The 16489-nt window shown below is 41.5% G+C and overlaps 1 protein-coding gene across 1 annotated transcript in view; it reads right to left on the reverse strand.

The window, feature by feature from the left end:
• LOC131938327 (protein Fe65 homolog) overlaps window positions 1-16489 on the reverse strand; it is a 69199-nt gene that overhangs the window by 24681 nt on the left and 28029 nt on the right. The window contains exons 3-6 of the mRNA XM_059296336.1: window positions 7856-8420; window positions 5622-5724; window positions 3904-3979; window positions 1848-1972 (exon numbers count right to left, since the gene is read on the reverse strand). Coding sequence (XP_059152319.1) covers window positions 1848-1972; window positions 3904-3979; window positions 5622-5724; window positions 7856-8420 — 869 coding nt within the window. The remainder of the gene's footprint in view (window positions 1-1847; window positions 1973-3903; window positions 3980-5621; window positions 5725-7855; window positions 8421-16489) is intronic.

Below are 16489 nucleotides of genomic sequence, written 5' to 3' on the forward strand. Positions count from 1 at the left end.
CGCGATGCTTGACTTCTTGCAAATTTGGATTTGTAAGTAATAAGTAGACATGATTGTCGGGGGCGGTGGGATGTACAAAATCAACAGTCGAGACCTTTAAATATGTACACAGATCTAGAAGTTCAATATACTTCCGGGGCAGGTCGCGCCATACATCATGTTCAACAACTGACGTGTTACTGAGGGTGTAGATATGGGTATACTGGGGCCAGACCAAATCCAGCCGACTTGATTTTCTGCCAGTTCTCATGGTGTCGAAACACAAACTTTGGCTCAAGTAGGCGGCGGGTCTAAAGGGTGGCGTGTTTAAAAGGGTGACCAATTTTAAAGGCCGACTTATCATATTGCGAGCTGGCCGTCGGAGTCGTTACCACGTGACTTCTTTATTATATTGTTCGACGAAAATAAATAACTAACAGTATTGGTTTTTTTTTTTTTCGATTGCCGTGAGGTATTTTCAAGTTTTTCAGTGGTAAAAAGTTTCATTCATCAATATTTTGGTGGAGCATTCTGTTTCAAAGAAAAATAGATTTCCTGTCGAAATGAAGTAACATCCCATGACTGGACTAGGCAGGTAGTTAAGTGAGACGATGCAACAATCGTCTGGTGCCGAACGTCATATAGGTGCTGAATATCCCAGTGTATGAGAATCTAGTATTAGAAGATTGAATCAGCTTCAAAAGTCTGTTATTGATGCAACCATTTCTACCAAAGCCATCCCAAACATTATAATCCCCAACCCGAAAGGCACATGAGCCAACTACTACCCTAACACTATCCCCACCCCTGACGTCACAAAATCCAACTGCCCTAACACCATCCCCAAACCTAAAGTCACTTAAACCAACTACCTTACCCTCCATCCCCCACTAGACAGTCACATAAACCAACTACCTTACCCTCCATCCCCCACTAGACAGTCACATAAACCAACAACCCTATACCCCCCTAAGTAACCTAACCCCCCCCCCCCGACCAAGCATTGATTTACCCATCCACTTACACCCATCTGAATGCTGATATCCAAATTTTGCAGCCAGCGTTTCCGTGTCGCGTCTTAGGACGACCCTAGCAGTGAGTATTGATTGGGGCAGGGGCTGCGATTAGTGTAGGGTGGGGGGCTGCCTCTGGTACCCCAGACTGAGCAGTGTTGGGAGGAAGGGGGGCTCTGGTACCCCAGACTGAGCACTAACAGGGATGGAGCTGCACGTCTTGGCCACATGGCCTATGTTTAGCTAACGTTTGAGTTGGCCGCTTCCGTTAGTTAGTGTTGGACAACAGAGAAAACATACTGGACTGAGACGGCCAGATATTGGATCATCTGCTTTACTTCTCATAACATTCAGTCAAAAGATTATCAGAGTAAAATCTGTGTATGAGACAACAAGATATTATACATTCTGGTTTACCTCTCGTACAGCCTTACTTTTCTCTGAGCAAATTGTATGTCTGAGACAGCAAACTATGAGATATTCTTTACTTTTGATACTATTCTCAGAGTAAAACTTATGTTACTATTCAGACAAGTATTGATCTATGAGAAACTTGGTAGATTCCCTTAAGTATTGAAGGACCAGACGAGAGCAGCACAGACTAGGCGAGTGGAATACAAGGAAGGAGTGGGTAGACAGTGATAGTGTACATTTAATACATTATATTTCCATATGGCAAGGTACTGTTTTATATACAGTACGGAAGAAGAATGAGCTTTGTAAACCAAAGACAGGCAGGCTAAAGAACTGTACTTGATCATTTGTAAGTTGTGTGTGGGAGTCAGAGAACTATCTATATAGTGCAATAATCACATATTGTGAGGGTCAGGTGTGTGTGTACAATGAGATACTCACAGATTCTGAGGTGAGGGAAATAGATCGTGGTGAGCAGAGAGCAGGACCATCTGGTGGTGCTGGGGGTGGAGGGTCTCTCTGGATGGTTCCACTTTTTACATGCCAGTAGTAGGGACCATCATCATCTGTACAACAATAAAAGTAGGGACCATCATCATCTGTACAACAATAAAAGTAGGGACCATCATCATCTGTACAACAATAAAAGTAGGGACCATCATCATCTGTACAACAATAAAAGTAGGGACCATCATAGGTGACCATAGCAAATTCGTTTTTTTTTCTAATTTTCAGTGCATTTAATTAAAAGCTTGTTGGTATTAACTTTTTTTATACTTGTTATATTTTCTATCGAGTGATTTAATTTTTTTATCTCCATATAGTTTTAAAAAAAATAGATATACTTGTATAATCATTAAAGTGGAACGTATATGGAAAGTTTGAACAAAATCGCTGCATTAGAATAAGGTCAAAATTGAGTTACAAGATTTGCCACAAACAGACGTTGCAAACTAAATAAAAGCTGGTAAAAAGTAAGGACTATATGATCATCTATTCACGAATTCAAGTAAAATAAATAAAATAGATTGTGATAGTTATCTATTTACAAGATTGTGATAGTTATCTATATACATAGTTGATTCAAACTACTATTTCAGTGAAATCATATTTTTATAGCTGGTGAGTGGGGAGGGGAAAGGAGTGGGTATGAGCAGAGAACACTATGACAGTTTCCCTGAACAAGACTGATACCCTGACTCCTAGTGCGCCTGTTAGTGTGACTGATACCCTCTCCTAGTGCGCCTGTTAGTGTGACTGATACCCTGATTCCTAGTGTGCCTGTTAGTGTGACTGATATGTGACTGATACCCTGACTTCTAGTGCTCCTGTTAGTGTGACTGATACCCTGACTCCTAGTGTGCCTGTTAGTGTGACTGATACCCTGACTCCTAGTGTGCCTGTTAGTGTGACTGATACCAACTAGTATGTTTTGAGTCAGCTCCCAATCAGGGGAGACAACAAACTTAATAAGAGCTAGTTAAAAAAATCAATAGAAGCCAGTGGAACACAAGGAGTTGCTGGAACTAACCAACGCCGACACCCACTGGCCGCCCACTCTATTATGACAACTCTGAGATTGCACTTGAGGTCCAGGATGCCATTAAAAGCCATGCTAATTCCTGAAAAAGCTCCTGGATTAGTCCACTTGGCTGTCAGCCGTGGTGGGGGACCCGATGCAATCCTGTCATTTGTCAAGCTAATGGGCTTCAGTCCAAGACGCCTTGACCACCATCTTGTCATTCGTCTAGATTTCCCAGCCGGCGCCACAAGTCAACGACTGCTTTGTTTGGTCGATGAAACAAGTGCCTTGTCACTTTACTTTCCTACCACATGAGGGATTGGCTGGTCACATACAAGGGACTTCACAAGGGACTTCACAAGGGACTTCACAAGAAAATCTCAGCCTGGACTACAGGTGTAATCCCGTCACAAATGACAAACTGTTGCTGGCACTGAATCACACAAACTAAACATGAAGCCAAACAGGCACTGTCCACAGAAACCTAAACAGGCCACAGGTGTCAGAAAATCTGGCAACACTGGTTGGCCAAACTGTCAAGATGAGACAGCAAAAAGCTATCAGACATCAATTGTTTTCTTTTTGTTAAGTTAGTTTTTCTAGACAATGCTAAAATACATTTATGACAAAAAAACAAAACAAAGTCATATTCAGAATAGCGAAATAATGTCGTATTACACACAATAGCATAAAGGGAAAATGTTTCTTCATGAACAAATGATATGAAGCATCAAAAATGAATGACATGTTTGAATAAACCAGTGACAAGATATTAAAAAAAAATTAAACACTGGATGCCAGCTTACAATGTTCCTATGAAAAGACACACAAACAAGATGGATGCAAGCTATGAAGGAAAAAATAAAATGACACAAATACACACAAAACAACAATTCAAAATGGACACATCTTAGAATGGGCCATGAACACACAGATGTCTGGAGCAAGTCAGGAGAAGTGACAGCAAATATTTACCTTCATGTTTCTGCCAGCCCTCAGGTAAAACTTCCTTCTCTTTCACTGGTGGGGTCTCCTCAATAGGTGGTGGCACCTAACAGGAATACAGGTATTTAAGATAGTTAGTTTTTGTGGAACCTAACAGGAATACAGGTATTTAAGGCAATAAGTTTTTTTGGAACCTAACAGAATACAGGCCTGTAATGTTTAACCTTTTGAACTCTTAGCTCCTGTAACTAAAATCCCCATTCCCCTGAGCTTTTGGGTTAAATGTACACACAACAGACTCACAATAAAAAAAAAATTAAGACTACGAATATAACAACAAGATTACTTTTATTATTTCAATTAAAATTTGTAAATGAATTATCTCCAGTATTTAGACTTAGTAATCTGTACGTCCGTGTAGGTAGACCCTTCTATAGACAATAGGCAGAATGCCAGTTTTAGAATATTAAAATCATCTTTCCATCATAACAAAAAATTTGGTTCATGACCACAGCCAAGACAGGATCTTATGAGGCGAACAATACCAGTTATGTACTTTTTTAATATCACAATTTTATGTACAGACTGCCCATCTGGGGTCAGGTGTCTAGTACTGCTTTATTGGTATCTCAGGGGATGGAGATTTAAGACAGGCCATTAAAGCAGGTTCAAAGGGCTATGAGCCATGATTATGATTCAGAAAGCCATGATTATAATTAAGTTTTACAGTCAGGTCTGATTGCCCAGGTGGTTGGCCACCTGGTGGACAAAAAAGATTTATAGCAGGACCTCACACAGAGAAAAGTAATCTCATATGGATCAGCTATAAAAACTAAATAAATACTGAACAGGATGAAAATATTTTATTTTCAAGTTACTCAAACTTTATTATATCTCATCAAAACTATTGTGTACTTTCCATAGTCATCTCATTGGGAAAATGTTAAGGTAACCAACAGAGACACCTAATTGGGAGAATGTTAAGGTAACCAACAGAGACACCTCATTGGGAGAATGTTAAGGTAACCAACAGAGACACCTCATTGGAAGAATGTTAAGGTAACCAACAGAGACACCTCATTGGGAGAATGTTAAGGTAATCAACAGAGACATGTCATTGGGAGAATGTTAAGGTAACCAACAGAGACACCTCATTGGGAGAATGTTAAGGTAACCAACAGAGACACCTCATTGGGAGAATGTTAAGGTAACCAACAGAGACACCTCATTGGGAGAATGTTAAGGTAACCAACAGAGACACCTCATTGGGAGAATGTTAAGGTAACCAACAGAGACACCTCATTGGAAGAATGTTAAGGTAACCAACAGAGACACCTCATTAGGAGAATGTTAAGGTAACCAACAGAGACACCTCATTAGGAGAATGTTAAGGTAACCAACAGAGACACCTCATTGGAAGAATGTTAAGGTAACCAACAGAGACACCTCATTGGGAGAATGTTAAGGTAACCAACAGACACCTGATGTGAATTTTAAGGTAACCAACAGAGACACCTCATTGGGAGAATGTTAAGGTAGCCAACAGAGACACCTCATTGGGAGAATGTTAAGGTAACCAACAGACACCTGATGTGAATGTTAAGGTAACCAACAGAGACACCTCATTGGGAGAATGTTAAGGTAACCAACAGAGACACCTCATTAGGAGAATGTTAGGGTAACCAACAGAGACACCTCATTGGGATAATGTTAAGTTAACTATGAGGAGAATGTTAAACCAGACTTACATGGGCGCCAGGAGTCTCTGGTGAAAGGATGGGCGTCTTATCTCCAGCCTGGATACCACTGTCATTGGAATCAGGGGAGTTAATCTCAGTGCCGTGGTCAAATCTGGTTAAAAAGAACAATGTAGGTGAGAATTTTAACTGTTGGATCAAGGGGAGTTAATCTCAGTGCCGTGGTCAAATCTGGTTAAAAAGAACAATGTAGGTGAGAATTTTAACTGTTGGATCAAGGGGAGTTAATCTCAGTACCGTGATCAAATCTGGTTAAAAAGAACAATTTAGGTGAGAATTTTAACTGTAGGATCAAGGGGAGTTAATCTCAGTACCGTGATCAAATCTGGTTAAAAAGAACAATTTAGGTGAGAATTTTAACTGTAGGATCAAGGGGAGTTAATCTCAGTGCCGTGGTCAAATCTGGTTAAAAAGAACAATGTAGGTGAGAATTTTAACTGTTGGATCAAGGGGAGTTAATCTCAGTGCCGTGGTCAAATCTGGTTAAAAAGAACAATGTAGGTGAGAATTTTAACTGTAGGATCAAGGGGAGTTAATCTCAGTACCGTGATCAAATCTGGTTAAAAAGAACAATTTAGGTGAGAATTTTAACTGTAGGATCAAGGGGAGTTAATCTCAGTGCCGTGGTCAAATCTGGTTAAAAAGAACAATGTAGGTGAGAATTTTAACTGTAGGATCAAGGGGAGTTAATCTCAGTGGTTAACGCAACAGCTGTGTGTATTACAAATTAATGTTTCAAACTGCTGCAATCAGGATAGTTCATGTCTAATCTTCTCCAGGAGAGTTAATCCCAGTACCTTGACCTAATCTGTTCTATTAAAAAATTGTCAATGAACACTGGTAAAAAATAACAATTGTAAATCCATATTTTAAACTAATGTTGATGTCTCACAACACAATGATTCATGTACAGACTGTGATGTAGTCAGTGATTCACAAAACCAACAGGGGATCTCAAACACTGCCTGGAGGCAACAAAAAATGGCAAACAACAGAATCCATTATTTAAACTGATGACCCAGTAAATTATTTTTAGTGATTTATTTTAGATTTTTTACATCTCCAGTAATTATTGCTTGAACTGAGTTTTATAATTAAGAAAGCTCTTCCAATTAACATTGTACCCTAATATAACACAAAACAGGTTGAAATAAGTCTTAAAGTAAAATATTCCACAGAGGGTCAGGATATGCCACAGAACAGAAAGTAGATTTAGATGTGCAGTTTGCAGCCTTTGAAACTTTGTAATTGTAACTGTGTGTAAGCTGATCACAAGGCTGATTAGACAGAGAAAAAGTACAGGAATATTTTTATAACATTCGCTTCTACTATTTCAATCCCAGGGTTAAAATATAACTTTTTGTTTTGTGTACAAATAATATATGGAATGGCAGTGTACATAAAAATACTGTTGGCGTTCACTGTAGAGGCTGATATACAGAACAAAGAAAGTAACATGGCGTGTTCATTTTTATACAACAGCCAAAAGGGGCACCAACTGATTCTAAAAATGTAAAGGACAAGATCTTGAAATAAAACTAGAAAATGAAATAAATTAAGCAGATTATACAAAAAGAAACATGTTAAAAAATTATAAAAAGAAATGTCCAGTTACCTAGATGTAGAATGCAACATAATCAGCTAAAACAGAATAGATGCTAATACACTAGTATAGTGAATTGTATTGAAAAAATGGCAGAATTTTCCACACACAATGGCTAATTGTTTAATTAGGTGTAAATAAAGATGAGCTTTTCAAACCTCTAGAGCCAATAATAATGTGCTGATGGCAGACATAAATACAGTTGTTAGAGAAATTTGGGGGATTGAGGTTTGGGATGTGTTACACTATGAGTTAAAGTGTGATAGACAGGATGAGATGTGTGATGTATATTGAGGGTTGGGATGTGTTACACTATGAGTTAAAGTGTGATACATTATAGACAGGATGAGATGTGTGATGTATATTGAGGGTTGGGATGTGTTACAATATGAGTTGAAGTGTGATACATCATACACAGGATGAGATGTGTGATGTATTGCAAATATGACAAAGTATTATATATTAAACATAGAACATAAGTATGTCTGATAATACATACATGATATAAAAGTAAGTGATGTTTTACATGTATGACGTATAGTGGGTGTATTACATGTATGACATATAATGTTATGTAGACAAGACACTATGTAACAAATCACATAAAGACACGTAAACTCACTTGTCACTGATGGGTGGCTCAATAGGCTGATCCCCTCCCTGTAGAGTCTTTGGCCCCTCCTCCTCCCCCTCATCCTCCTCCCTCCTATCACTGGGCTCCCCGTCCTCATCCTCCACCTCCCCATTCAGCTTCCTGGCCTCCCGCTCCAGTGCCTGCTGCTCCAACATCTCCAGGTATCCCAAGATCCCCCGTGACCTCTTGACCTGGGAGCCCACACCATAGTAGACTCTGGGCTCATCACAGTTGCTGCTGTCGCTGTCTGTCTCACTCTTTGTCAGGGGAATTTTATCCTCAGCGTAGTCGTCATCCTCGTCGTCAGAGGGGGAGTGCAGCTTCTGCAGGATGAGGGTGCGGTCTGGGGTGGTGGGGGTAGGCTCACAAGAGGAGTAGTCACTGAAAGCTCCGTGGCCATCAAAGTACTCAGAGCGCAGGGAGAGTTTTTCTACGGATATTCCATTTGTATTGCCGTTAAGGGTGGTGTGGTCGTTGTTGTTGTTGTTGTGTTGCTGGGTTCGATTGAAGAAATAATTGGGGTTAGAGAAGCTGGTGTAGGTAGCGTCTGGGTCTGAAAGGGAAAAAAAATTCAGGTTTTTATAAACTAGATTAAAGAAAGTTTTTTTTCAACTATGAATATGTATAGATCAGAGAATAGACCAACGTGTTTGTTTAGTGTGAACAAGAAGGGTTTTGGTTAAGTTTAGGTCAATCAAAGACTTGAATAAACAACTTTTGTAGGTGTAGAGATGTACACCCAGCTAAAACATAAGCTACAGAACACTTTCAACATTTCTCCCCCAAACCAAATTACTGCAGCCAATTTACAGAGGAAACTTGTTGATCCTATCTGCACATCTGAACTCTCTCGCTAAATTTTCTGGATAATTCTATGTCCAAGCTAGGGGAGATGTATGCCTAATCTCATTTCATCTCCCATCTAGGATTTAATATTTTGTTAAGTTCCCAGATCATGACCAAATTAGAACACCATGCACGGCAAATATTGTGCGGTGCTGACATGCAATCAACATCAGTACACACAACGCTCTAGATTTAGATGGACTGCTTAAAAACCACAAATGCTAAACTAAGCCAATTAGTCACAAGTCGCTCAACAAGGATAGCAAGAACACATTTTAAAACTACCTAACCCACGCTCTAAAACTAGCTAGTCATCCCACATCTTAAAACTAGCCAGCCCACAAACCTAGCTAGCACACACCTTAAACCTAGCCAGCCCACAAACCTAGCTAGCGCACATATTAAAACTAGCCAGCCCACAAACCTAGCTAGCACATATCTTAAAACTAGCCAGCCCTGTATGAATCCAACATTTGGAAACGAACCTTAAGGGTGTAATATTAGCGTCTTTATTGGAATTTTCTGCTAAATGTCTTCACTGTCTTTCTTCCTACAATAATTACAAGGCTTGCGGCACTCCACCAATTCCAACTCGCTTGTCTCCCCTTTAACCCTTGTGGATTTGGGGGGCCTACAGCTCAAGTGTATGGCTAACGATGTACGGGCCACCATGTACGGCCAACTAAGGCCAATACAGCCAACCACGTAAGGCCAACCTGGTCAACATCACAGCAACGATAGAGTAAGAGATGGGTCAACATCACAGCAACGATAGAGTAAGAGATGGGTCAACATCACAGCAACGATAGAGTAAGAGATGGGTCAACATCACAGCAACGATAGAGTAAGAGATGGGTCAACATCACAGCAACGATAGAGTAAGAGATGGGTCAACATCACAGCAACGATAGAGTAAGGAAACAACTGGATAAATTGTGTACTTCCACTCTGAACAAAATTAAATTTGACATAGCACCTGTGCCATGTGTCAGTAGCTGCCATCATGCAATGTGACAATTCGTCACGTGACATAAAAGTGGCATCTTACAAAGTGTCTACATGTAATTAAACCCTCTCGCTAATTACCTACAACAACAACAAAATCGTCTTGCACCCCCCCCAAGTCACGTGATCATCCCTTTCATCTAACAACCCATGTACAAGACCCGTCTCCCGCTGTTATTTTAAAACCATCTCGCCGATGGCGCTGTAAAACGAAATCTCATCAAAAGTTTTTTTCAATATTAATTCCCAGTCCCGCAGCCAGGCAATCAGCCTGCCGTCTAACTTTATTACATCAAGGGGGGAGCCGGCCGTTTCGTGGGGACACAGAAACGGCAATAAGTTGCATATTTCTATTGCAAGCAATTTGTGGGGATATGTCCCCCACCTACCCGGTGTGCGTGATCCACCAGACGTGGATGTGTGGGACAATTTTAAGACTCCACCCTGGGAGAGATTGTGGGACCATTTTTAGCATCCACGCTAGGAGACTATAAGTACGTAAATCTTCATGCCGAATGTGCCTATGTATTACGATGAGAAATTTTTCTGTTAGGAGATTACTACTGCTTGGTGGTCTAGAGTTTCGGCATAATTCAACATGGTCGTGTATCGCATGATAAATAATTCTCCTCACAAAAGTATGAATATAATGTGTTGCTACTACTTGCTATCTTTTGTGTTTGTGACACAGAATGTTTGTAGCTTTAAAATTGTGAGTACGTGTGTTTGAGACACAGGATGTTTGTAGCTTTAAAATTGTGAGTACGTGTGTTTGTGACACAGAATGTTTGTAGCTTTAAAATTGTGAGTACGTGTGTTTGTGACACAGAATGTTTGTAGCTTTAAAATTGTGAGTACGTGTGTTTGTGATATGACGAGTGTGTGTGTGTGTATGTGTGTGTGAACAGGCAGACGCCAATGTGCGCTGCTGCTGTTTTATGACGCACATAAAACGGTGGACGTGGACGGAACAGTAAACGTGGGTAAGCAAAGTCAACATGTGACAAATAGAAGAAACAAAACGCCCGTACGTGTGACACGACTAAGTATGATATACGAGTTGAATGCTGCTGGGTCAAGCGCAAGATGTGCGGCAAACATGGTTAGCACAAGGAAGTAAAGAATGGCAAAACGAGGCTGGTACAAGAAAGTAAAGAATGGTAAAACATGGCTAGTACAAGAAAGTAAAGAATGGCAAAACATGGTTAGTACAAGAAAGTAATGAAAGGCAAAACGAGGCTGGTACAAGAAAGTAAAGAATGGCAAAACATGGTTAGTACAAGAAAGTAAAGAATGGCAAAACATGGTTAGTACAAGAAAGTAAAGAATGGTAAAACATGGTTAGTAAAGAAAGTAATGAATGGCAAAACGAGGCTGGTACAAGAAAGTAAAGAATGGCAAAACGAGGCTGGTACAAGAAAGTAATGAATGGCAAAACATGGTTAGTACAAGAAAGTAAAGAATGGCAAAACATGGTTAGTACAAGAAAGTAATGAATGGCAAAACGAGGCTGGTACAAGAAAGTAAAGAATGGCAAAACATGGTTAGTACAAGAAAGTAAAGAATGGTAAAACATGGTTAGTAAAGAAAGTAATGAATGGCAAAACGAGGCTGGTACAAGAAAGTAAAGAATGGCAAAACGAGGCTGGTACAAGAAAGTAAAGAATGGCAAAACATGGTTAGTACAAGAAAGTAATGAATGGCAAAACGAGGCTAGTACAAGAAAGTAAAGAATGGCAAAACGAGGCTGGTACAAGAAAGTAAAGAATGGCAAAACATGGTTAGTACAAGAAAGTAATGAAAGGCTAAACGTAACTGGCACAAGCAAGATATTAAGGCCAAAAGTTGCCGCAGGTACAAGAACAGAAAACATTGATGGTAGTTTGTGCTAGAAAAAACAACCGCTTGTGTCCGATATCAAACCTTCCCGTTTTGTAAATATTTTGTTCTGGTGATAGCAAGGGTGGGGCCAGGCCGGGGAGGATTTGCAGTCCAATCACAGCCCAGTTGATGACGGCCATTATCAAGTCCATCGAAGCACTCACCGTGCCCTCGGCGTGTCAAGTCTGATGTCAATCAGGGTCAATCGATCTGTGGCCTCAATGATATCACCTCCAGCCAGGGAGGACCGTGTCCTAAATGATATCACCTCCAGCCAGGGAGGACCGTGTCCTCAATGATATCACCTCCAGCCAGCACTCGTGTCCTCAATGATATCACCTCCAGCCAGCGGAGGACCGACTCGTGGAAAAGCTTATTACCCCTATAAACGCTGTGTTGTAACAAGTCGTGGCCATTAGGGGATTCCATACTGTCTCTCAGTCTACTTCTTTTACTTTCCCCCAGTCTAGCCCTTGACTGTCCCCCAGTCTAGCCCTTGACTGTCCCCAGTCTAGCCCTTGATTGACCCCCAGTCTAGCCCTTGACTGTCCCCCAGTCTAGCCCTTGACTGTCCCCCAGTCTAGCCCTTGATTGACCCCCAGTCTAGCCCTTGACTGTCCCCCAGTCTAGCCCTTGATTAACCCCCAGTCTAGCCCTTGACTGTCCCCCAGTCTAGCCCTTGACTGTCCCCCAGTCTAGCCCTTGACTGTCCCCCAGTCTAGCCCTTGACTAGAAGTAGGGCCATCAAGATTAGGTCAATATAATAGCGCCATCAAGATTAGGTCAATATAATAGCGCCATCAAGATTAGGTCAATATAATAGCACCATTAAGATTAGGTCAATATAATAGCACAATCAAGATTAGGTCAATATAATAGCGTCACCAAGAATAGTATAATAGCACCATCAAGATTAGGTCAATATAATAGCACCATCAAGATTAGGTCAATATAATAGCGCCATCAAGATTAGGTCAATATAATAGCACCATCAAGATTAGGTCAATATAATAGCGCCATCAAGATTAGGTCAATATAATAGTGCCATCAAGATTAGGTCAATATAATAGCACCATCAAGATTAGGTCAATATAATAGCGCCATCAAGATTAGGTCAATATAATAGCGCCATCAAGATTAGGTCAATATAATAGCGCCATCAAGATTAGGTCAATATAATAGCACCATTAAGATGAGGTCAATATAATAGTGCCATCAAGATTAGGTCAATATAATAGCGCCATCAAGATTAGGTCAATATAATAGCACCATCAAGATTAGGTCAATATAATAGCGCCATCAAGATTAGGTCACCAAGATTGTGCCGTGAACGGTAGGACATTCCATCAAGGTCGCGGGCACGTGACCGGATGTAAACATCACGTGCCAATTAGCGAGGTTTCCTATCGTGCCCCTGGACGTTCGCGGATCCTGGGCTCAACTTTACATTTGACTAACTCGTTACTGGAATCAAAACTAATGGGTAATAGAGAGGAACAAAACTTAAAAATCAATGGAGAGTTGATTAGTTCCACGCCTAACGATATTTCTGCCTCCCCAACCCCTTGGTTCATTATAAGAACATCGCTTGTCTCTGGAAGAATGTACCTCTAGACAGGGGCGTAGCGAGGGGAGGGGCGCGGGGGGTGACACCGGGTTACACAATTTAGGGGGTGACACCAAGGCAAAAAATAGCAAAATATATAGAGAAAAACTTGAAGGGGGGGGGGGGTGCAAATCGAAAGTTTGAGGGAGGGGGGGTGCAAATCGAAACTTGAAAGTTTGTCCCCGGGAAGGGTCGCTACGCCTCTGGGGGGGGGGGGGGGGGTGACACCATTAATTGCCACACCGGGTGACACCCGACCTCGCTACGCCACTGCCTCTAGAATTGTGTTTTAGTTTTATGTTGATACCAGCTTCAGTGTGTTATAAAACAGGGCTGTGAACATACACCTCAATGATTTGACAACAGGGGAAGGGAATTCAATACAAAGTTTTAATGCAGTTTCCGTTCCTTGTGTTTATTTTTGTAATAACGGCAAGTCGGTATCTTATTGATGTTCTCTAACTGATTAATTGGTTAATTGATGTCAGGAAAAAAGTCAGGAATTAACAACGATGTCAAGTTTCCCGGCCTTGCTCAGCTGGAAGTGAATGGAAAATCGATGGAGATTAGAGGTTAGGAGCTCCTGGAGAAAATACAGGAGGGAGGGGCTTTCTTAGGGGGGGGGGGCATTCTTAGGGGGGACACTTAGGGGGGGGGGCATTCTTAGGGGGGACACTTTTAGGGGGGGCATTCTTAGGGGGGGGCACTTTTAGGGGGGGAGGGGGGCATTCTTAGGGGGGACACTTTTAGGGGGGGGCATTCTTAGGGGGGGGGCACTTTTAGGGGGGGGGGGCATTCTTAGGGGGGGGACTTTTAGGAGGGGGGCATTCTTAGGGGGGGGGACACTTTTAAGGGGTACATTCTGATAGTGTGCTCGATTCTTTATTTCTAAGTAACACACGACAGGACGTAACTGAGCTGGTCAATGAAATCTTAGGAAAATGTCTGAGTACAGAGACACAAATATTAGGACGATACCATTATGACAATATTTACACCACATTCAGACACCAATATTAGGACGATACCATTATGACAAAATTTACGCGACAGTCAGACGCCAATATTAGGACGATACCATTATGACAATACTTTCACCGCATTGAGAAACCAATAAACAAATTACGGCAATATTTAGGTCGCACTGAACTATTCGCATTAGGACGATGCCATTATACAACCAAATACAATACAGCTTGTCCAAACATATTTAAAAATTAAAGAAATCAAACAGTTTTACGAATCTTACTAGGAGGAAAAATGGCCCAGAGGAAGAAGTTGAGTCGAAAGATGACTGTGTTCACGACATCTAGATATAGAACGTTGAAAGAGAAAGTAATCATGTTCATGGAGTCAAGATATGGAACGTTGAAATAGTAAGTAATCGTGTTCATATCTAGATATGGACCGTTAGGAGAAAGTATTTATGTTCATGAGGAGTGGATAGGCCTATAGAGTGTTGTAAGAGAAAGTAATCGTGTTTATGGCGTGATATCTACTAGACCGTTTATCCGTAGTTATCTTCTAAATGAATCGTTGAAACAATAAAGCTGGAAATCGATAGAGTCTGGACTTAACGGGTCACATATCAAACATGAGTGGGTTGTGTGTGAACAGGGTGGGTTTTTGTGGGACATAAGGTTTGTAGGTTTGTGGGGGTATGCGTAGGTTTGTATGTAGTTGCAATAGTATGTGGGTATGAATGTTTGGGGGGGGGGGGGGCATGTGTAGGTTTGTATGTGATTGCAAGAGTTTATAGGTGCATGTAAATTTGTGTGGAAATGTGTATGTTTGTATGTACGTATAAAAATGTGTGGGCATGAAGGTGTGTTGTGGCATGTGTGGGTGTGTGAGGGTCCATATAGTCGTGTATGGGCGAGAGTGCCTATACTGGTCAGGCCGCAGATAAAAACCAAATCAAGTGTTGTGGTGCCCCCATGAAAAGCAACAGACTCCATCAACCTGTCATTAGCGCCAGTTTCCGTCAGCGACCATGTTTGTATTTTTATCACCCATTTATCTTCACCTAACAGCTTCGTTACATTATGCAGCGCCGTGTGAGTTTGGTCCGTGTGTCTCACGGCAGACGGGGACGGCACGTTGATGTTAAACTTTGATCGGGGGGGGGGGGGGGGAGACTGGCACGGGATGGACGTGGCGACATACAACAACTTATGTAAGCGATGACACAAGACATTTTGTATGTGGTGACAACAAATTATGTGGTGACAACTGACAAATAATTGTCAAACGAGACACGAAGTATGACTATAAAGAGTGAGGCATAGCACGTGTTGAGCTGGCACAGGAAAGCAAAATACCAGGCGGTCATTTTTTATACAGTTCATATGTGAACTGCATAATAATTGATTAATTAGACAGACCGTGACCAGGATTAGCTTAAGGCTTAAACATTAAACAGGGACGTTTTTCAAAACAAAATAATTACATCTAGTGAGGGGGTGGGGGAGAGGGGGGGGGGGGGTGGAGAGACATTAGCTGTGACATCATTTATGAGGAAGGGTGCACTGACTTTATATGACGATTTGGGGGAGGAGGGTGGAGGTTAAATCGGTTAAAAAGCGAGACATTTGTAGATCGTAAAAAAGACAATTTGACAACACATAGAAAAACTGTTCCTAACGTTTTCGATGTTGGTTTTTTGTTGCGTGTTTTGGCACCATAAAGCAAGCCTATCGCTAACCTTTCCTAACAGTGATACCGGTAGAACAATAGCTCCAGTGGTTACTCTTTTGTTTTGTCCAGGTTATGAGAACCCACAACGCTTATATTTTAACATTGACATCAATGACTTCAGAAAAGTAGTACCCTGACTCACCATTAAGCAGGGGTAGTAGAGTGCCATTAAAAGGGAAAGTGAGGTCAGTACAATACCCAGCCGCCTTTGCTTTCCTTTACGTGAGTCGGGTACTTATCAGACCTGATTCAGAGCAGAATCCGAACTCGGGATTTTCGGGTTGGCAGTCGTGCGTTCTACCTTCCGACCCCGACGTCCCCCAATCAATGCCTGGTGCCTGGCCGGACAGTTGACCGCTGATAAGAAAACTATCGCTTTGTTTGTCCAGTTCAAGTAACAGACACTTGCCATCGATCACTAGCTGGCCTGTGGTTATTTCTGGCCCAAACGACGGAGCATAGATAACCTCACGAATTGCAAATACAGAAACCGTCTAAATACCCGACCCCCTCACCCCCAACACCAGGTCCTTGATTCATCTCCTGGTGCCTATCTGTTGTGAGCGGAGGGCCAGTGGAATAGAAGA

Source organism: Physella acuta, unplaced genomic scaffold (genome assembly GCF_028476545.2).
Source record: "Physella acuta isolate Inbredline_101_S28 unplaced genomic scaffold, ASM2847654v3 ptg000017l, whole genome shotgun sequence".
Classification (NCBI taxonomy): Eukaryota; Metazoa; Mollusca; class Gastropoda; family Physidae; genus Physella; species Physella acuta.